At 37.5% G+C, this 23162-nt stretch overlaps 1 protein-coding gene across 6 annotated transcripts; it reads right to left on the bottom strand.

The window, feature by feature from the left end:
- Window positions 1–763: 763 nt before the first annotated feature.
- Window positions 764–20159, bottom strand: LOC122982124 (hepatoma-derived growth factor-related protein 3-like). 6 transcript variants are annotated; one of them, XM_044351210.1, is made up of 8 exons: window positions 19294–19629; window positions 18656–18814; window positions 18368–18444; window positions 17246–17384; window positions 16836–16997; window positions 12728–12862; window positions 9338–9416; window positions 764–3945 (listed from the first exon to the last, which is right to left on the bottom strand). In XM_044351210.1, exons 1-7 carry the CDS (start codon window positions 19375–19377, stop codon window positions 9378–9380), a joined length of 795 nt encoding a protein of 264 aa, XP_044207145.1. In that variant the 5' UTR covers window positions 19378–19629; the 3' UTR covers window positions 764–3945; window positions 9338–9377. The 6 variants fall into 6 exon arrangements, with proteins under 6 accessions (XP_044207145.1, XP_044207312.1, XP_044207548.1 ...); XM_044351377.1 differs by having other exon boundaries at window positions 18656–18817; window positions 19294–19361; XM_044351613.1 differs by lacking the exons at window positions 18656–18814; window positions 19294–19629 and adding an exon at window positions 19992–20159.
- Window positions 20160–23162: the final 3003 nt, after the last annotated feature.

The following is a 23162-nucleotide window of genomic DNA, read 5'->3' as shown; positions in this document are numbered from 1 at the left end:
CAGTGTATCATATGTCATAATATTGTGTCCATAAAGAGTACTGTTATGTAGTGACATGTCAGTCCGCAGTCTTAAAGCGCAGATGAGCCTAAGTACACCTGAGACTGACAAAGCACAGCTAATGTTTGAGGTGACAAAAGCTTTTCCTCTGGTGTCATCTTCAGGACAAACTTAATAGTTTTTCCCATAAGCAGTAAGGATTTATCAACAGTAAAGTGTCTCCATTTTTCTCCCATCTAACAATTTTGTTTTGTGATGTGTAATAAGCATTACAGCTTCACTATGCATTCCAATGAGTTTATTTTGTAAAAGTCTTGTCCATAAACAGCAAAAACAGTTTACAGTAAATTACAAACCTTGAAAATGCAAAACATGTTACAAATACAAGCATAACAAAGATTCAAAAGAAATTAAAAATGCATGAGTTTACATACATACAGTGTCTTAATCAGCTGTCATCAAAAAATAAATAGGTATATATTTCATGACAACAATAGTAGAAGCAAAGTAAAGGCAACTGGCACACAGTTAAAAGACAGTGTGATCTTTTATAAATCTACGTAAACTTTCACTGGGACAATAATAGGTTTGGCAATTTCAAAATGCATTATCACACTATGTTGTTCACAATGTTTCAGTTGAAAACCATCTTCACAGCTCTCAGTTTCCCCTACAGGTTAACGTGGTTCGGTTTAATCTCAGGTTTAAACATCGAGACGAGGCAACAGAAAAAGTGGATTGTGTATTTTTTTTTCTCCAAGTCCACCCCATACCAACTAATATCTGATTTTAAACAAAGGATCAATGGCCACTATCAAAAAAGAATGATCTGGAGTACAACAGTAGAGCATGCCACTATAAAAAGCTTTGAAATATACAGTGATCTATTTCACAGATACACAGAAGAACAGATGTATCACTTTTCCATAAAAAGATGAGCTGTTACCTAGAGCAGTCCAAGTAGAATAGTGGTCCTATATTCTACAACAAAAGTAAAATATACAGATATAGTTAATATTGAGTTACAATGTGTAACCCAGTTGTGCACAACACTTCATACATGTATCTATGTATTTCCATTCATAATTTTCTGGTTACATAAAAGAGTAACATAGCATGATGGATAATGTTTGACAGTTACTGAATATTCCCGAAGTTCCTCCCATAATTATCCTTGTAAAAAAGCAATTTCAAGCTACAACTAGAATGATCAGTACACTGTAATACCCAACATATATCATAGACAGTAGGAGAGTATATATATGGAGATCTTATCAAATGTTTGTACACAGTGACAGGAGATGAGTGATAAAATACAGATAGGTATGCACGGGCCAGTATAAATACTGACTGATGGCTATCTACACTATGTGTGGTTATGAAGTACTGGGAAGAACAATAGCAACCCCTACACCCTGATTCTTCTGGCCTAAATGTGAAGTGACATAGAGTGACACTATGGTATACCTGTATATCTTGTCACAAACAAATAAGAGATGCACCAATACTGTATTTTTATTGTGACACAGATTTCACAAACTACTTCGGCACATGTAATGGGGTCACTTTTCAAACAATAATTAAGGAGGCAGTAAGTAATCATTTTTACTGTTATAGCATTGCATAAACATCTGTAGGGATTGACAGGGTTATGAATAAATAAACCTGTGAGCTTTGTGATTACTATTTTACAATGCATTTAGGTTAAACTGCCTGAAAAAGGTCTGTGCTTAAGACTAGCAGTTTCACATTTCACTCTGAAAGATACAGCCGACCCTTTCACAGCCTGTCTGTGAATTTTGATGCTTTTATTAGCCCTAATAAAATAAGTTTAAGTCTAATTACTTGTCTTGCAAATTTACCTGCTATGGGTTTATTACAAATTCTTCATGTTATTATGTAAACCTAAAGTCTTAAGTCTCTAGTGCTCATGCTGTTTTCCCTTAGATTTTCATTTAGTTTTCAGTTATTTATGTCTTTATCCTTTGTTAATGTGGTATTTTTTTAAATATCAGGTTGTTAAGATAGCTGAGGTAGCATTAGCCTTAAGCTAATGTAGCTGTGTTTATGAAATCTGAGAAATTACTCCTCTTTATTGGTTACATTTTTTACACTGGTAAGCCTAACCTAGCTTTCGATTCTTGTTATTATAGATTTACATTCATTCTTTAAACATCCAAAAATATTTGTGATTGTTGACTTTTGAAGACATTGTGTTAAACACATTATTTTCGAAACCACATTCAAAAATCCATTTGAGTCATAGTAGTCCTGTGGCCAGCTTGTTATGCTTGAGCTAGCCTCTGGGCTGGAGTACAATATAATTCATGTGTGTCTCTCTGCCAGCTAAATATGCCAGTCGCCAACCTACTGGCACATTCAGCTGCTCACCAACAAAAAACACATTTCTGCTATTGAACAGCCTCGTTCCCAAGCCAAAACATGACAGAATTATGCGAGTATGCTGAAGAAGTAGTATTACTTCTTCACTGGACTTTAGCTCTAGCTAGCTAGCCTTTCTCTGTTCTCACAGTGTGTCACTTTCAGGGAACCATAGAACTCCTGATTGTTGCAAGTGCTCAAGTTGTTTCATTCTGACCTAAATGATGAAATTCAGTGTTCTTATCACAGTTTACATGATGCTGTGCCAACAACTCCCACATTGAGATCAGTTTACTCATCACAAGTGATACTACTCCTGTATAATCTTCTGTTGCTCTGGAGGGAGTGTCCCAAAATTTGGAGGAAATGACCCAGATGATGTCATCGGGGTTATCTTGGCTTGGGTTTGGATACTCCAAATTTTAATAGAAAGCTTGAATTACACACTGGGGGCATGATATTTCAAAAACCTGGGCCTTTACCAGTCAGGGAGAGTTGGATGAAGAATGCAATCAAGTTGCATCATGGGAAATGTAGGACCCAGCATTTTTTGAGCCAGAAAAAGCCTAAAAGTCAGGATACCCCCACTTCCAGTGCATCGATTTTGATCATTCTTCTTTTAATCTCTTGTAAGTCTCTTTAAGTCCCCCCTACCTTACGGAAGTGCAATACCAGATTGCTGTAGTACCATTAAGATTATTTTGTCAAAGCTCTAAATTATTTTTTTGGTTGTGTGTCATATTTCCATGCTCCAGAATCCAAAATAATCAAAATAACATGTTCTGACATGAGCAATAGAAACAGACAAACTTTTGCTGCTATGCTTTCTAATGAAGCAAGAGATTTAATTCTACTGTTGCAGATATTGAAAAGAAGAAAGAGAACCACCTGCACCACTGAGAGCAAGAGCAGAAACAGTGCAATGATGTTTTTGGAACTTTGGAACTTGACAGATTTTCATCTGTTGAACAGGTTAAGAGAGGTTTATACCCTCTGAATTCAAACATTTTTATTCTGACTGGGCCGTTAGTCCAAGTTAGTGGAAAAAAAGACTCCCTATAATCACAGCTAATGTTGTCACATGTCCTAACGTTTGCCAATAGAGCAAGTCTTCAAGTACTTAATGCCCCTTTAAATATCCTATATTTCATGTTTATTTAACAACACAAACTTATAAGCATTCAGACTTACTGGAAAAAAACTCATTCACAATCTTAATCTGTCTATTTTAGAGAGTTCAAGATAACAAGGGAAGAAAATGAAGTCCTTTGATTTCTGACATGGCCCTTGGCATTAAGTTTAAGTGCTGAAAAAATTGTGTGACATAATGCCCAGTCTTACTCTGGTATCCACATGATAACTGATACCAGTATCAGTAAGGGTGCATCTTTAATACAAACACATACTGGAAGTCCAAAAGAGAAGTGGAGGTGATGATGGCAGCCAGTAGACAGTGTTGATGAGAAATCATGTTGTAGATTCTACTTTCAAACATCACAGCTACAAATAATGATTTCCCTTTCATGCTTTCTTCACTTAATGTTCTTCTATGAGCAACTGGTTCTGTGGGACACAAGAGGAAATAATAAAGAAACACCATTAGTAGTATTAGTCAATCAGAAATAAATACACTGTAAATCACTGTAACTGGGTATTAGCAGAGAGCACAGCATTAACAGTAGTAACTACAGACGGTTGACAAATTAAAGGAAAAACTGGTACAGGTCTGAATGCTATCCTGATAGGAATCTCTTCCAGGTTGACAATGCCTCAATTCACACAGCACAAGGGGTCACTGAATGGTTTGATGAGTATGAAAATGATGTGAATCATATGCTATGACCTTCACAGTCACCAAATCTCAACCCAGTTGAACACCTGTGGGAGATTTTGGACTGATGTGCTAAGACAGTGCTCTCCACCACCATCATCAAAACACCAAATGAAGGAATATCTTTTTGAAGAATGGTGTTCATCCCCCCAGAAGACTTCAGAGACTTGTAGAATCAATGCCAAGGTGCACTGAAGCTGTTCTGGCAGCACATGGTGACCCAACACTTTACTAAGACACTTTATGTTGGTTTTTCCTATAATTTGTCACCTGTCTGTACATTTAGGATTAGAACAATAGTAAACTATAACAAAACGAGACAACATTTTCCGGTTTAAATATGGCTAAAATAACACAAATAACACATTTATTTATGAAAATGTGCATCTCATGATGTTAAACCTACAGTAACTGATTTTGTGGCCACTTGGGGGCAGCAGAAATAGATTGTAAACACAATACTGACATATAAAGTTGTTATGGGGAACTTGTTAGCAGAGTTGCAATATACAGATACAAAAACTCTGCACACCCCAGTTAAATTGGCAGGTTTTTGTGATGTAAAGAGAGATAAATCATGTCAGAATTTTTCTACCTTTTATGTGAAATTGCAGCCTATAAAATTCAAGTGAAAAACAAACTAAAACTTTAGTGGGAAAAAAGAAAATATTATAAGTAATTATCTTTTCATAATTGGGGATGTGGATGTGTTCAGAATCCACTGATCACATTCAAACTCATGTTTGAATAGTCATTAATATACACTTGCCATCAATTACAGTGACTCTGATTAACCTCAAATCAAGTTCAGCTGTTCTTGTAGGATTTTCTGGACATCTTCTTGGTTGCATCCCACTGCAAAAGCCACTATCCAGAAAGGGCTTACAAAGCATGAAGGCTGCCAAGAGGCCTATGGCAACATTAAAGGAGCTGCAGAAATTTCTGGCAAGTACTGCTTAACCTCTACAGTAGGGATGCAGTGATTAACTGATTTCACTATTAACTGTGCTTTAAAGTGTCACGGTGTTGTAACTGTAAAGGCTCAACTACACAGAGTGTTTCTGTTCTCCATCTCAAAAATGGGATGTTAAGGTTTGTTATTTTTCTATGAACAACGGTTGTACTGTGAGGAATATTAAACAAAACAATTGTGTTAAACAGACTGCAGATGGAACCTGGTGCAGCAACTTAAAATGCTGCAACAAGTTCAGGTACACAAAGTCACACATGCTGTTAAGAGAGCGACTCCCCTTATTTATGTTTGAGGGGAGCTATGTTAGCTAAAGGAGACGTGACCTGGCAGTGGCTGAAAAGTTGTATTCACCAAAGAAACAAAAAAAACACACCTTAAAGCATCTGTTTGGGAGTAATTTGGCCAGGGGGTTGTTCAAGAACACAGATCTCCAATTTGTAAAACTAGCCTAAGAAAAGTCGCTGCTGAAGGATCCAACACCTCAAACTGAATGCAACATCCTCAGAGATCATCATCCAGATATACAACTGAGGGTAATTCACTATAATAACTAAGTTACTCAATGAAACATTGAGTTGGTAGAGAATGAAATATAAAAGTGTCACTTACAATCAATGAAGTAGAGGTGAGTTAAGAGTTGAGCTTTTAGTCCAGTGTAAACCAACAACAACAAAGCAAGAAAAGGAGCATTGTACTGTTTATAAATGAACGTTCAGTCTGACCATTTACATCCTGTTGCTTCCTCTCATCTGTGTTGAGTAAACGCTGGTATGGCAGGTAAATATGCCAGGTGATCTAATTAATTAGAATTCAGTCATTAATGTCACCTGCAGAAGAGATGTTCTCAATTTCTTTCTTTCATTTTTACTAAAACTGCAAAAACAAACAAACAAACAAACAAACAAAAATGATTAAAACAGATTATTAAAAATTAGGCATGGATCACAGTTGATGGTAACACTTTTTTAGCTTAGCAGTTTTTTACCTACATCAGTAATATTTTCCCCTAGGTGATCAATAAAATTAAGCTTAATCTTATATTAATAATGAGCAACTGTTAAAAACAAAAGCCAACAAAGAAATGATTTGGAAAAAAAACTAGAACACCTCTAAATCATAAAATGTCAAAGAACTCACTAATGGTAAAAAAGCATTTTTTCTGCCACACAGCATAATTTTTCATTAATTTCTGCCATTTTGCAACACAGTAATCCAGTAGAGACCCAATTTATTGATATGATATTTCACTATCAATCCAGTTTATGTGCTATGATGCCACATGGCTCATGCCAGCTTTCACATAGCTGGTGCAAACCAGTGCAGTTTGTCGTATCAGCTGATGTCCCACACAGCCAGCATCTGCAGCAGCAGCCGGCTGCTCCGACAACGTCGGTGCAACTTTCCAAATAGGCGTTATTTGGATGAATTGACCACATACTGGGAATCTACAAGGTTACCTTCTGAGAAAATATTAAAACTTAATAAACTGACATATTAACAGCCCTACAGTGAAAATTTCAACAGTTTTCAGCCTGGCTCCACCATTACTGCCAGTAATCTTCTTCTTCTTCCTCTCATGTTGGACTGAGGGCAGACTGGACACTACAGTGACTCACTATCACCCCTGAGGTACAAAGTGGTATTACGAGACAGAACGGGCTGAAGCTAGCTGGTTAGCATGCTAACTTCAGTACATATCTCTGCAACACAATACATATATATATCTTTGACAAACATCAAAACTGTTATTTCTTCACATTCTGTTGAAAATTTTAGTTAATTTTGGAATGTTTTAAACTAAAATTCTGTCCAAATCCACATTGAACCTTTAAGAATATATCAAGGCTTAAAGAACTTATGTCTCAGCAGGATTTAGAAAAACTTGTCCATGCATTTATCTCCAGTAGACTCGACTACTGTAATGGTGTCTTTACAGGTCTCCCTAAGAAATCAGACAGCTGCAGTTGATTCAGAACGCTGCTGCTCGAGTCCTCAATAAGACCAAGAAAGTGTTTCATATCACTCCAGTTCTTGGATCTTCACACTGGCTTCATGTCTGTCAAAGAACTGATTTTAAAATACTGCTGTTAATTTATAAAACATTGAATGGTTTAGGGCCAAAATACATTTCTGATCTGCTGCTACGTTATGAACCATCCAGATCTTTTAGATCATGTTGGACAGGTCTGCTTTGTGTTCCCAGAGTCAAAACTAAACATGAAGATGCAGTGTTCAGTGTTTATGCTCCACATATCTGGAACAAACTCCCAGAAAACTGCAGGTCTGCTGCAACTCTCAGTTCTTTTAAATCACTGCTGAAGACTTTTCTGTTTGCTGCTACCTTTTATTAAATCAAATAATTATTCATTTCTTACACTGCACTGTAACTTTTATTCTTGTATTTTATCTGTTTTATTCTATTTTAGCTTATTTTTATTTTCTATTCTCTTAACTCTTTTATTACTGTTTTTAATTGTATTTAAATGTCCTTTTATGGTGTTTCTTTTGCACTTTATGTCAGTCCTTTTAACGTTTTATGTAAAGCACCTTGAACTGCCTTGTTGCTGAAGTGTGCTATATCAATAAACTTGCCTTGCCTTACTGTCTCACTCCTTACTCATCATCCCCCAGGACCCCAATACATTGGTATTTTTTTTTTAAATCACTAATTTAAACAGAAAGAGAAAACAATGATATGAAGTCATTAGGAACAAATTGATTGACAAAGTCATGAAAAATAGGAATGATAGAATAAAGCACCTGTGAGATATGACTAAAAGTATACCTCTGGGGTCTGCAGGTACCCCGGTCGGTAGGATTAAGGTTAAACAAGCCTAGTGTCATTTCTGTTTAGTCGGCACCATGACTGGATAACACTGATCATCTTAACAATGGTATTGGATCCACAAAGTCAGACTCCCTTCAAACTTTATGGTATGGTATACAACAGATCAAGACAGATAGTTCACTCATCTTGATTCAAAGGTGGATCCTATCCAAACAAAACTGAGAAGCATTCAAATGTCCTTGGATACTCTTGGAGAACATGTCTCTTCACTAGAGCAACGGACTGGGGCAAACAAGGACAATCTACAAGATCTCCTGACTTGGACCAAAGAACTAACTTAAGATAATGCCCAGGATCTGGAGAAACAAACCAGATCTTCCTGTCTTCGCTTTGTTAAGATTCCTGAATCCTCTGAGGGCCGCGATATTCTTGGCCTCATATCCCTGTTAATCCCACAGCTCCTTGGGTGAGAAAACTTCCCCAATTCTCTGGCTATTGAGAGGGCTCACCACACTCCCACGTTCCTACACAACAACAGAGCTGGTCCAAGGCCTATCCAGATTAAACTTCTCAGTTTTCAGGACAAGGTGAGAATCTTCTGTCTTGCCAGAGAGAAAGAGGAGCTGGGGTTTAAAGGTACTTGAATCTACATATATCCTGATTTCAGTGCTGAACTCAGGATGAGGCGCTGTTGTTTTGATACAGTAAATGAAGACTCTGTGAAGTTAATCTAAAATACTCTCTCTGGTATCCGTGCAAACCGAGTGTCATTTTCAATGGCAAACCCCAAAATTGAACCTGTCACAAAGCCGCTGAAACTGCCTTCATGTCTCCCATGAACTCTCCATCATAAGAACAGTTAATGTGGTTAGTTGAAGCATACAAGCTGGGACATTAGAGTATCTTCAGCTTTTTGTATCCAGTCGCTTAAACTCAAGAGTGACTCAGTGAATGAGAGAGAGAGACTACTATTTTCTCCTTCAATGTAAAACATTCAGTGAAGGGAACATTTACTTTAACAAGCTCAACTCTGTAATTTCAGATTTCAAAGAGCTTAATGAACTCTCACAATGAAAAAAACATCCTAGAAGAAGGAGGCAGGGCATATCTTGCTGCCCAATATGTATAAATATGCCACAATCTTAGGGACACGCATGCATTCTCACACACACACACACACATATAAATGCATAGGATATACTGTATAAATAATTAATATAAATATTAACATTGTTCTTGAAACTTTCATGCCAGTAAAGCACATTGAATTGAAACGAGTGAGAGAGAGCAGTGGAGTGAGGAGAGGAAACGGTAGAAAGCTTTCTCTGAAACAGAAAGCCTGTGAATGAGATAAATGGCTAACCAATCAGTGGTCTGCAGTGTTTTCATGTCACCTTTTAGTATCAGCTCAGCTCGAGAAAAGTTTTTTCACATGGTGTGCTCTAAAAAATTAAAAGTAGACAGTGAAACAGAGCTTTTAATCAAGAATAGACAGACTATAATCTCATATACCCACTTGCTGACTTATTTAACATGTTCTTATCTACCTGTGATTTACCAGCTATCTGGAAATATTCACACATTACTCCACCTTCAAAAGATGGTGACATTCTTGATCCAAATAATTATAGACCTATCTGCTCTATTGCTAAAGTATTTGAAAAACTATTCTGTACCCCAGGGTTTGATGCTGGGTCCTCCTCTTTTCTCTATTTTCATTAATGATTTTCCTTTACTCTGTTGTAATTCTTCTGTTCAACTACATGCAGATTATACTGCCATTTATACTTCTAAACCTCATTTACTGCAAATCCAAACTGCTTTCAACTGGATTTCAATACCTTACAAAACTGGCTCCTCTCTAATAAACTACTGCTCAATAAAACAAACTCTTAAACTTTGGTACAAGACAGAGCCTTGAAACTAAATCTAATAATCTAATAACGTGTAATGATGGTACTTGTCCCCATCAAGTTGATCAAAGTAAATATTTGAGTTTATGGCTTGACTCTGAATTTACATTCAAACCTCACATTGACAGTGTTTTATTTTGATCTAGAAACTGTTTTACACTTAGTGTCCAAAAGAAACTTACCTCACAACTTATATTGCCATTTCTTGACTACGCCAATGTTGTTTAACAAAATGCATCCAAAACTAACCTTCTACCCCTCAATACAGTATACAATAATCTCTGTAGATGTGGTCTTGGATGTCCCTTTAGTACTCATCACTGTATAATGTATAACTCACTTAAACGGCCTCCAGTCAATATAAGAAGACACATTCACTGGCTGCAACTTATCTTTGAATATGTACATTTCAAATATCCTCATTACCTACAACAGTTTTTGGTACCATACTCCACAATATATCAATTGAGGATTTCTACACAATACTCCATTCCTACAGTCAGAAAAGCAATTGGAAAGAGAGCATTTATGTTTGTCTTCTTATTTTGAGATAAACTGTACAGTTTCAGATGATGCTATACCTATATATAATATAAAATACACTGCATATTCTATATTCTCTGTTATATTTTTGCTGGGCAAGCATTTGTTCACAGCCTCTGACTGACTAACAGACAGACAGACAGACAGACAGACAGACAGACAGACAGACAGACATACAGACAGACAGAACAAACAGATGGCTTAACCAAAAGAAGATCAATGTTTTGGAATGGCCCAGCCATAGCCCAGACCTGGATCCAATTGAAAACCTGTGGGCTGACCTGAAGAGGGCTGTGCACAGATCTAGAACTTTTTTACAAGGAAGAGTGGGAAAAGATTGCCAAGTCTAGATATGCCAAGCTGACTCTTACTCAAAAAGAGCTTCAACAAAGGCTTAGTTTAGTTTTATCAGTTATCTTGGTTTCACTTCTTTTACATCACAAAAACTTGATATTCTAACTGGAGCGTGTAGACTTTTTATATCCACTGCACACACATCCAGGAGATAAAGGGCAACATTAGCATTCATTTTGAGACATGCTTGGCCTCCACCAACTGAGAAAAATATCTGCCTCTTTAGCTGCTAAATGCTCCACTATGATCACCAGCTAGTTGCTAACTTTGTCTGTCTGCTGTTTGCTGCTGGACAGGTAGCATACAGTGGATTTATCAGAGCTTTTTCATTGAAAATAGGACACCAGGAGAGCAGTGAGACTGAAACAAAACAGTAAAGCTGTGAGCTGTAAAAATGAACAATGAACAATGATCTGACAGATGCTGAGGGGAGCTGCATAGTCAGATAATAATTCTGTGGATTCATCATTACAGATGACCTCTTTTTTACAGATGACAAGTAGTCATGTGATTCATTGTTAATGATGTTGATTTCTAACATTACACTGTGGACATGAAAGTGCTATGTAATTAAACTCAGCCACATTACTTGCTAGCTTATGATGATAAATCGCAAACTCGCAATACATGATTTTGCATTGTAATAAGATTAAATGTATATTTTAATGAAAATTCAAAACACAAAATTGTAAACATATGAAGAGTGGCAAAAGTGGTTAAAAGTAATATACAAGTTTATAAGTGAGATACCACTACTTTAATGGCAGCTTGTTTACTTCTGCCTACAACTTGGAATAGTCGACATTTTGACATTAGCGACAGAGAGACAGAGACAGAGAGAGTGCTCTACTAGCCCTGTATGTTTTTTTTCCAAGTTCAGCCAAAATGGTCTCATTGCTACCCCTTGTACTGCTAGAATATAGTACAGACCATGGAACTTCTCACACTGCAAGACACGAACCAAATTTCTGGAATGCCAGAAATCCCACCAATACCCTGAAAGCCAGATCATTGATCGTTCTGGCAATTAATCAGGCATTGTGACCCTTTCAGACTGAATGTCAAACAACATAGCATCTGGAAGAAATTCTAAAATTAGTCGGGGAGCGACCAATTTGGGGTGTAAAGACTCAATACGTACAGTGACTGTCCAATGTAGAGAAGTTCCACAAGAAAGAAAACCTTAGTCATAATGCCATTAACATGTGTAACTACACTTAACTAATACCTAAACATGCAGCCAACAGTATGCCGTGTTGCTCACTTGTTATAAAAAATGTTGTTATTTATTAATCATTTATGCATTTTAGTGGTCTTTAACAAACACCACTTCCCATAAGTCCTGGACGTTTGTGGGCTAAATGTCACAGCTTGAAAGAGGAGGAGAGTCCATGAGCTAGTGGCAGCTAGCTTAGACCAGCAGGACACTTTCATGGGGACTATAGTTTTTTCTGTGCTCACAAAATAATCATCAAACTTTGTTAAAATCACAAATGTTTCAATTTCTTATAGTATCTGCTGTAGAGGATGCTGAGTTGTCTTAGAATAAGGAAAGTAAAACCCTTGAACACAATTATTTTTTTCAGAAAACCAGATTAAATAAGGCTGAATGAGAAGCTAGTGGAACAGAGGCTAGCCCGGATGTGACGTCATTACTTAGGTCCTCTATAAGCTTTTCAATGGAAAACATCCAGGACTGTAACACTGTGGATGAGGCAGACCTTAACAAAGCTAGTGCTCTACTGAGTATTATCTAGTTATTATGTTATGCTTCACAACATTTAAGAAAGCCATAGAATAATTGATAATTTCTGGTCAAGAAAATTGGAGAGATAGTTAAAAACAGTGAGATTTGGAACACTGACTTTTTAACTATGACCTGTTCTGTACACATATGTCAAGATATGATCAATGATACGTATGTAGACTTTCATGAATCCCACCTTACTGTCGGTGGTATTTTGGATGATGTCATTGTCGGGGTCTCCTCCCTCAGAACCGCTCTTCTGGTCGTCATCTTTCCCATCTTTCTCCAGATCCTCTTCTCCAGATGAGATCCTGGATAGCTTAGAGGATTTCTGCCACAGACACACAGATCAGGATGCAGGAACACTTCAATTTTCATTTCAAAAAGACAAAAAATTGTCAGTAGCACATCATGCTTTGAAGGGGGCTGATAAACACACAGTTAGAAGAGGACAGTAACTATTACTACTATAAGGCAATTTTAGATGACCCTACTGCTACCCTACTAATAAAACAAAAAATAATTGATACAATTAAATCAGGAAAGCAAGTTTATAAAAAAAAAAGTTTTTAGTAGAGATCAAAGGAAGTCATTGAGATAGAAAGATGAATTTCAACTATTCTGATTGTTCGGGGACCCTGACAGCAAATACACAGTCTCCTTTAATTTTAAGTGTAAATCAAGGGACTGCCAGCAGAGTTTTGTTGCTAGATCTAATGTTAAGTGCAAGTACATATGGACACAAAAGCTCACAAATGTATGCTGGAGCCAGACCATGAAGTGCTTTAAAAGTCATGGTTGAAAAATCAACTGGAAGCCAATGCAAATAGGCTAAAGTAGGGGTTATGTGATCTCTTTTGTTTGTTCCAGTTAAAAGTCTGACTGCAGCATTCTGTACAACCTAAAGGCGTGAGCGGGCTTCGCTACTCAGGCAGGTAAAAAGAGCATTATGATAATAGATTCTGGAGAAAATAAAAGCATGACTATCTTTCTCCAAGTCAGAAAAAGATAAAAAATAATCAGACTTTTGAAACAATATGAAATTGATAAAAACAGGGATGAACTACCTTATTAACATGATAAAAGTTCAATTAGAATCAAAGATAACTCCCAAATTTCTGGCACAAGGCTTAATGGAGGGGACCAGGTTATAAAATGTATCATCAAATTCTGATGTGTTTAATGACCTGAATAGGATTATTAGACATCCAACATTTGACATCCATTAGACAGTTCTTTAAGGATGTCAGATTGCTGGTGGATCCTGATTTTATGGACACATACAGTTGTGTGTCATTGCAACTTCTGTGATGAAAATCTTATGATTATACATTATTTGGCCAAGTGGAAGCATGTAGATACAAAATACGAGGAGATCTAGGACAGAGCCTTCCTCAACTATCAACCCATTTGAAATGAGTAGTGCTAACGATAGTAGCAGTGGAAAAACCCATTCCATAAACTTTTTAAAAATGACGTGTCAGTCATCAACTGGTTATAAATGTCTAAATGCCTAAAATTCAATAATTCCACCATTGGTCAGTGTGCCTGTGTGTGTGCCTGTGTGTGTGTGTGTGTGTGTGTGTGTGTGTGTGTGTGTGTGTGTAGGGGTGAGGTTGAAAGGGGAGTGAGTCAAGGTTGATGAATAGCCATCCCATAAACACAAAGATCACTTTTAATATTTATTCAGCTGAGGAGATTCCATTTCCCTCTAGTACCTCTTGTACACACACACACACACACACACACACACACACACACACACACCAGTGTTTCAATGATGTGACAGGACACACACACACCTCAGCAATGCCACATTCCTTCAGATGCACCACATGTGCTGTGCGTAATGGAGCCTTGTTGCTAGGCAACAGCGGTTGCTAAGTGAGGAGCGGGATGTGTGACTTTTTCAACCTGCTTCCATTTACAGCAGCAATGGCTTATGCACTAATACAGTAACACACTAATGCAGGGCTCGACTCTGCAGCACTTCATCCCTTCAAACCTGGGAGCTTTTTTTCCAAAATAAAGGTCAAACAGAAGAGAACAGCGTAATGAATATAGTAAGATAGTCAGGAACAGAATTTATTAAAGACACTAACATGATTGAATGCATGATATATATGGAGAAATGCCACAGAGTGAAACTATTATAAGAAATCAGTCTGGTAGCCAATATTGTGTCCATAAACAGCACTGTCCCACTGAAGTACCTGCTCATAGGCTTTATATGTATATATATATATATATATATATATGAAGCCGTGTATATGTCCCTCTTAAAATGAGCACCAGATACATGTTAGAAGAAATAGTTGCCATTATTTTACATATTTCTTACGGACATTTTGACTTGTCACAGGTGTGAATAATAAATGATAGCTGAATTCCATTTTAGCTGCTTCAGTTTTTTATTTTTTAAAGATTTTTTTTTTTTTGACATTGTTTGCCTTGGAAAGTGGATAGTGAAGTGGCAGACGGGAAACAAGGGGAGAGAGATGGGTATGACATGTAACCTGGCTCAAATCATGGATGCTGCAGTTATGTGGCATGTGCAGTAACCATACAGTTACGCTCCAGCTACCTCAGTTTCAGGCTTGTGCATGCTGGCTCACTGTCACACTGTCATGGTTTACTGGGACACATGAATAGAAAAGAGCCATAGTTAATGTTATTAGTAACGACTGTGCTTTCCCTACTGTGACAAGTCAAAATCTCTGCTGTGAAAATTTCTATTGTCAACAAACATATAAAGACAATGTGTGTCTCTCAATACTACCAGACTTTCCTTCCCTGTCTGTGGCTCTCAGCCCAAAGCCCACCGGTTCCCACTGAGGACATTAAACTTTAAAAAAGGTTCACAAATATAGTGAGCCGGAGTGAAACTTTAACTTCTGGGTTCTGTTCTAGAAGTAATTAAACCTCATTTAATATTCCATTAACATGTGTAACTATGATAATTACTAAAAATCCAGCCTTGGAACAGAACTTTTCTCAACAGTTTGACATGTGGCTCGATTCATGTTTAGATAAGTAATAGATTTTTGAAAAATTTGATACCATATGTTTTCAATACTTATGTGTTATATAAGTCCTACATACATGCTAAACGTCACAGCTTGACAGAAGAGGAGAGTCCATGAGTGAGTTGAGAGGGTGCAGCTAGCTCAGACAACAATAAATAACAGCAGGACAGAGAAGAACAAATGCTGTTTTTACACAGCGCAGTTTACAACTAGATAGGTGAAAAAGTGATTTAGAAGAAAGTGTTGAGGAGTTTTATGGATATGGAGGAAACCAAGTACCAGTGCTGTTGCATTTGTAGTTTGTCATGGGAGCTGTAGTTTTTGTAAAATCACAAAGGTTTCAATTTCTTATACCTAGTGCTGTAAAGTGAGTTACAGAAACTAGTGGAAAAGAGGCCAGCTCGGACACGACACCATGACTTTGTCTCTCTATATAGTTTCATTTTTTTAAAAAAGCACAGTCATTTCCTAAAACAGCTGGTCACTGTAGCTGTAGAGACAAAGTGCTTACATGTATCCTGCTGTAGCCTTCAATTATTCACACCAGTCCTTGGATGATGAAACACCTTTATTGTAAGGTCCAGTAAGACGGTAAGAAACTGTGTGCCTCCACAGCTACGCCATGCATGAACTAATTAACCCAAATTGTGAGCCTAAAGGTGTTGCACCAAGGCACTCACTCTCTTAACGGGACAGTAATTTGTTGTCATGGTGTATGAAATTATTCTTAACTAGCGAAATGCAATTACAGATTTCTGATTAAACTAATTACTTACATTAAAACATCAAGCCTGTTCATATTATAAAAAACATATATTTTAACAAAAGCTAATTAGGCCTATACACAAGGATGAGTAAGAACAACAAAAACTAATTCATTCCTAAGTTTGGCTCATACAGTAGTTTTTAGCAAACGTTACTCAATAAGAGGCTATTTTCAGCAGCGGGTTAATCCACATGTGATTATTGATTAATCTGAAGAATATCTTCTTTTTCTGACTCACAGTCTTAAACCCAAACATATTAATTTTATGATCATATAAGAGTGGAACAATAACTGCTGATATTCATGTTTAAGAAGTTGAAACCTGTAGATCTGTGGTATTTCTGGAGAAATAGAAAAACAAAATTACCCAATTATCAAAATTGTGGCTGATTCATTTTCTGTCAGTCGTCTAGTCGATTATTTGACTCATCAATTCTTGTTACATCATCTCCTATTATACCTGAATCGTCCTCCTTTCTGTGTTACTGCATTCAGCTGCTGAAGTTAAGTACCTTGGAGGTAGCTGTCTTTTTCCGTTTGGATCCTGTCTTGTCTCCCTTCAGTTTTTCCTTGTCTTCTTCCTCCTCGACGGAGTCGCCCTCCTCTCCCTCGCTGCTGCCGTCAGCAGCGTTCCCCCCTTCTTCTGTTTCCGATGAACTCTGTTGCTGGATGGCCTGTGTACGGAACAAACTTCATAATTTCTGAAAAAAGGACTGGTTTATAAATGTGAGAGTTCAGAAAAATACTTACTCAAACTCTGTCTGCTTTGAACAGCTCTTTCATTTGTGTCTTATAGTTTTGGCGAGGCAACAATGCGGCTTTGTTGAGCATCGAGCTTGTCTGGCATCACAACCCGCCTCCCCCTCCATGTTTTCTCCCTCTGTCTTCTCTGAACTACAGACATAATAGAGTACTGACTGACCTGATAGCCTGTGAACTTGACTCCAGGGTTGTTCTCAATCTCCCACAGGCCCTCGTTGAAGCCTTTCCTCTTGTTGGACTTGCCAAATTTGTCTTTATACTCCTTGTAGGGCAGAAGATCCTTAGGGCCTAAGAATGCACTGAAGAAGAAGGAAGAGACATTTACTGCTAGTATCACTGCAACAGGCTGGAAAAAACTTTAACGATGCTGTATTTGACATCAACATTTTTTTAGACAGATTATTTTATGGTAAAACATGTTTTTCATTAAAAGCTAAAGGCATCCCAGAGTTTCCCCATGTCTGACTTAAAGAGCTGAGAACTCTGAATTTTTGACTACTACTGTGGGTTTCGGTAGTTTTAGAGTCACATGATGATCCACATTATGTTGTAGAGGCTTTTTGCCCAACAAAATTACATTCAGCAGTAAACACTAAATAAGTTTACGCATAACCATTTTCAAATATAAAGCAACAAACAAAAGTTATGTTTACATTGAGCATTACTCACCAAAACACATTGTGTGTATCTTTGAGGTCTAACAAAAGTGTTGAATGCATTTCCTTCCTCATAAAGCATTTTAAATCCATGTTTACTAGCTTGTGTATGCATGAGATAAATAAAACCAACAGTAGAGGATTTAAGCTGCTGGGCAACATTTAACTTTAATGACCTACAATGGTAAAAAAAACAAACAAACAAACAAACAAATAAAAAACCCTGACACTATTCATTTAAAAAATGTTTTTACACAAGTTTAAATATCTAACCTCAAACATTGAGCATCGAAAAGTACTAAAATGTGACCGTACTTAGTACTCGTGATAACAACTGAGCAAACGCCGTCTGAGGATGAAGACTGTGAGAGCTCCAGAAAAATGTCAGTAACTGAACCAAATTCAAAATGATTTTTGTCAAACTACTATTTTCAAGGTCAGGAATGAACTTTAACACTCAAGGTTGAAACATCTTAATGCACTGCCACTGAACATTTTTCCCAAACATTTCTACCCAGCGCTACTTCTACTGGAAAGACTTCATGTGGCAGAAACTACTCAGGCTTTCCTCTAAAACAACATATGTAGAAGTGGAACACTGCACATCCCAGAAGAAAGGCGCCTACGTTTCATGAGTCCCGAAGAAGAAGATGGGGTACTTGTTGGCAGGTGGCTTGACAGCTCCCTCTGGAAGCTCATCAATCTGAAAGGACAGGGAGAGAGACACTGTTAGAGAATATTTATTATATTCCTCCTAATGCTGAAAGCTTTCTTTTTTTAAAAATTACCAGTGTTAACTATCACATCACCTTAACTGATATTGGCTTCTATGGGGCTACTACACGCTCATGTCCTGTCATACATGCACAATAAAGCATGGTGAAATTGAACTGAACTGAGTCAGTCATACCTACTGTATGATGGTGGAGAGAGGTGCTCCTGGTAACTTGTTGTAAGAGGTTACAAATGGAGCCTGACAGCCCACTGCACTGAGGAAATCCACAGCAACTCATGACATGATAACCCATGTGCGCCACTGAATTTGAGGCCATACTCTGCCTGCTATCAGACAGCTACTGTATAACACATAACATCAGTCATTGCAAATGAGATGGTGTATTAATAATAGTGTTGAAACAGAGACGCTACGGGTTACCTGAGGTCAACTACTGGCTCATTTAATCCACGTGTGAAAGCTAAATGCAAACAATAAATAAAAACACACGTTGAACTAATTAATGGGAAATATTAACATGAAAATTGCGTTACAACTCAAGTAAGAGCTGAATGAAATAAGAACCATATTGAACAAATTGAGCTCAATAAATGTTACGTGTTTTCATAATTTTAAAATGTCTACATTGTGACTCAGTCTAGAGTGCAATTAAGGCTTTTAATAGATGCCTGAGTAACAGAAATACGCAGACCAAATGTGGCCGTGGACCCCAGCCGAGCTCAGGGAGCCGTAGCTTTTTCCCCAGTAAAGCAGCGGCTGTATTGTGTAAATCAACCCCGCCTCCCTGCGCTCCCAGCCCGGCCGCATCAGACTCACCCTCGCCGGCCAGTGCGGGTATCCCTTCATTTTAGCGAAAACCAAATCTCCTGCCTTGTACTCCCGCGGCCGTGGTCGAGCCATATCGCTGGATATAAACTGAGGTTTGGGATGAATTTATAATCCTTTGCAGGGCCCTCAACACAGGGCTAAATTATCCACCATCAATGTTTTTATATCAAGACTGCAGTTTACACGGAAATAAATAATTAAAAAACGCGGAAAACGGGGCCTGGAAGAGGGCTATCCTCTTACGCACAAATTCAGGTGTAAACGCAATCAAGAATGGCCTAAGTTGGAGTAGTGTACCTGTAAAGCCTGTCAGAATAGGAAAAATCTAACTTCCGCTCTTCGAAATAAAAGTATTAATGACGCACATGTTTTCAATACACGCGTTTTATTATCTTAAGTATGTCTTCAACTTATTCTTTAATTAAAAAATAAACAGAAGAAGAGCTTTCCCCATTCAACTCATACATCCTGCAAAAAGTAAAAATGCAATGTATGATGTTAGCAAACCCAACATATTAAAGCACGGTAAATTTTCACAATAATAACTAACTAATAATCATCATCATCATCATCATCATCATCATCATAATCATAATAATAATACTAGTGATTAATGCCCATTATCAAACAACTCATCGTTTGCAAAGTACACACACTGATTACTTTATTATTTCATTGAGAAACACCTGCAGGTTCTCTGGATTATTGGTCATCCTATTTTAATGACAGTTAGCAGCCACTTGGTGGAAGCATCTCCCCAGCAAGCCACCTGATCCTTTCCTGAGCCTCATCCTGTAGTGGGAGAAAGCAACAGTGTGACTGCATGGCAGACAAGTTGTAGTTGTTACCAATCCTACTTGTTTCTACTAATATTATTATTGGATACAAGTAGAGGAACTCTACAATTAGAGGAAACCCACCACAGAAGATGAGGGGGAAAAGAGAAAACAAAATATTTTATGGTTTATTTCTAAATACATTAAAAGATATTTTACAGTTTTTCTTGATTGCTAAGAGACATTTCTTGAAACTATGCTCCGTTCCCCAAAACTCTAAACATAAATGCATAACTGTACAATCATCTTCACAAACTTCAAACTTCCTTGTCAAAACTAAACTCTGAACTCAAAACCATGTAATCTTACACCTCAACCAAACTTTGCCTTCAGACATCACACAAAAGCCATCAAACACACATACACACTACAAAATAGCCATTACACACTGGCGAGATCAATTCAAAACACCACTGTAAAAACCTGTTACTGCAATGAATAATGGAACTTATGGTTTCCCCCCAGAACAACTTCTTTACATGATGAACACAATATAAAGACACAACACAAAATTTGTAATTCCTCATTGTACTGTAGTACAATAAACTGGAATTGAGTCAAAAAGTGCACTGTAAAATATGCAACAGATAAAGATGATAAAATACAGTATAATAATTTCCATGTATTTACCAATATAAAGCAATGACAAAAAAACAGTTTCTACATAATGAAAGAAATCACATCTATTCTGCCTCAAGTCTTTGTGGATCCATTGTTCAAAAACAAGTGAACTGGACCATGGCCCTGTTGTCTATCTGTCCTGAGGTTCTGATTGGTGTGTGAACAATTTTGCCTCTTAGTGTTTCCAAATGGGAAATGTGTGTTAATTGGGTTCAAGCTGTGATGCCTTCAGTTAATGACAATGAATGCCATGCTCTTTAAATGTGCACATAAGTGAAAACAGGAGAATAGTGTTTATAGTTTTGGGAAATGGGTCTTTCTTTTGGTAGATGGCGTCATGGTTTAGGTTTAGTTAATAGGCCCAGTTATAGTGTGTAAGCAATCAAGAAAAACTGTAATTAAAAACAGGAAAGGGTGTTTTTAATGTGGTGGCTGTGGCTCAGGAGGTAGAGGGGGTTGTTTACTAATCAAAATGTCGGTGGTTCGATCCCTGACTCCTACTGTCCTCATGTCGAAGTGTCCTTGGGCAAGATACTGAGTCCCAATTTGCTCTTAATGGTTGCGCTAGCACCGTGCATGGTAGCTTGCCGCCATCGGTGTGTGTGTGTGAGTGAGTGAGTATGGGGCCAGAACAGTGACAGTTAAATTTTGGCACTGAAAACAAAACCTGAATTGAAAAAGGAAACATTGGCATTGAAACACTTGGATTGGAAAAGTTGTACTGGGGGTACCAGAAGCTCAAAACAAGAGTCAATAGCAACAGCAAAATAAGCTGTTTGGCGTTGGCAGAGAAGATTTGGCAAATCTTTCATGGGTGCAACCCACATACTCAGCTCTGCTGCTCATCCCACAAATGCATGTTCCTTACAAATGTTGCACCATTTTAAAAGGGAAATAAACAGGCTTTCCAATGGTATAAGATTTACTGCCAAGAAGCATTGTTACAACAAAGAAATAATCTACCAAACACAAATTGCCTTACTTTTTGTGCTAAGTTTATGAGGTGAATAGTGTTGGTCCAAGCACAGAACCTTGTGGAACTTGTCTAACTTTTGCTTGCATGTAGGATTCATCATTAACGTATACAAACTGAAATTGATCTGATAAATAGGACTTAAACCAGCTTAATGCAGTTTCTTTAATGCCAAATAAATGTTCCAGTGTCTGTAACAGGATGTGATGGTCAATGGTGTGTAATGCAGCACTAAGATCTAACAAGACAAGTACAGAGAGAAGTCCTTCGTCTGATGCAATATGTAACTTTCACCAGTGCTGTCTCTATGCTATGATTCACTCTAAATCTTGACTGAATAAACTATTGTTATGTAGAAAGTCACACAACTGATTGGCAACTGCTTTCTCAAGGATCTTAGAGAGAAAGGGAAGATTAGATATAGGTCTATAGTTGTCTAAAATGCCTGAATCAATAGTAGGCTTCTTAAGAAGAGGTTTAATTACAGCTTCTTTAAAGAACTGTGGTACATAGCCTGTTACTAAACACAGATTGATCATATCTAGTAAAGAAGTGCTAACTAAGGGTAAGACTTCCTTAAACAGCCTAGTTGGGATGGGGTCTAAGAGACAGGTTGATGGTTTAGATGAAGAAATTGTTGAAGTTAGTTCAGGAGGGTCGACTGGAGAAAAACTGTTAATATATATCAGGTTTTACACCTGTTTTTAAGGTTCCTGAAATTGGGGATAAATCTGTTCCTGTTGAAGGCAGGGGCTGAAGAATTTTGTCTCTAATAGTTAGAATTTTATCATTAAAGACGCTCATGAAGTTGTTACTACTGAGAGCTATAGGAATACAATCAATGGAGTTATGACTCTTTGTCAGCATGGCCAAAGTGCTGAAAAGGAAGCTCAGGCTGTTCTTATTCTGCTCTATTATTAATGAGTAATAGGCAGGTCTGGCATCACAGAGGGTCTTCCTATATGTTTTAAAACTATCTTGCCAGACTAAGTGTTTGGTGGAATGCCATGTCCTTTGAAAATTTTGCAATGTTTGCTTTCATTTGTGGGGTTGGGTGTTATACCATGGAGCTAACCTCTTATGTTTTATTATCTTCCTTTTTAAAGGGGCAATGGAGTCAAGTGTTTTTCGCAATGAGCCTGCAGCACTATCAACAAGATGATCAATTTGGGAGGGACTAAAATTAGCATAAGAGTCCTCTGTAGTATTGAGACATGGCAGTGAATTCAATACTGATGGAATTGCTTCCTCAAATTTAGATACAGCACTATCAGATAGACATCTAGTGAAGACATTTTTGTCTAATGGCGTGTAGTCTAGTGATAGGAATTCAAAAGTTATTAAGTAATGGTCTGATAAAAGAGGATTTTGTGGAAAAACGATTAAATGTTCAATTTCAATGCTCTATGTCAGAACAAGGTTGAGGG

The sequence above is a fragment of the Thunnus albacares genome, chromosome 1 (assembly GCF_914725855.1).
Source record: "Thunnus albacares chromosome 1, fThuAlb1.1, whole genome shotgun sequence".
NCBI lineage: Eukaryota > Metazoa > Chordata > Actinopteri > Scombriformes > Scombridae > Thunnus > Thunnus albacares.
This window is presented reverse-complemented; position numbering and strand designations above follow the sequence as displayed.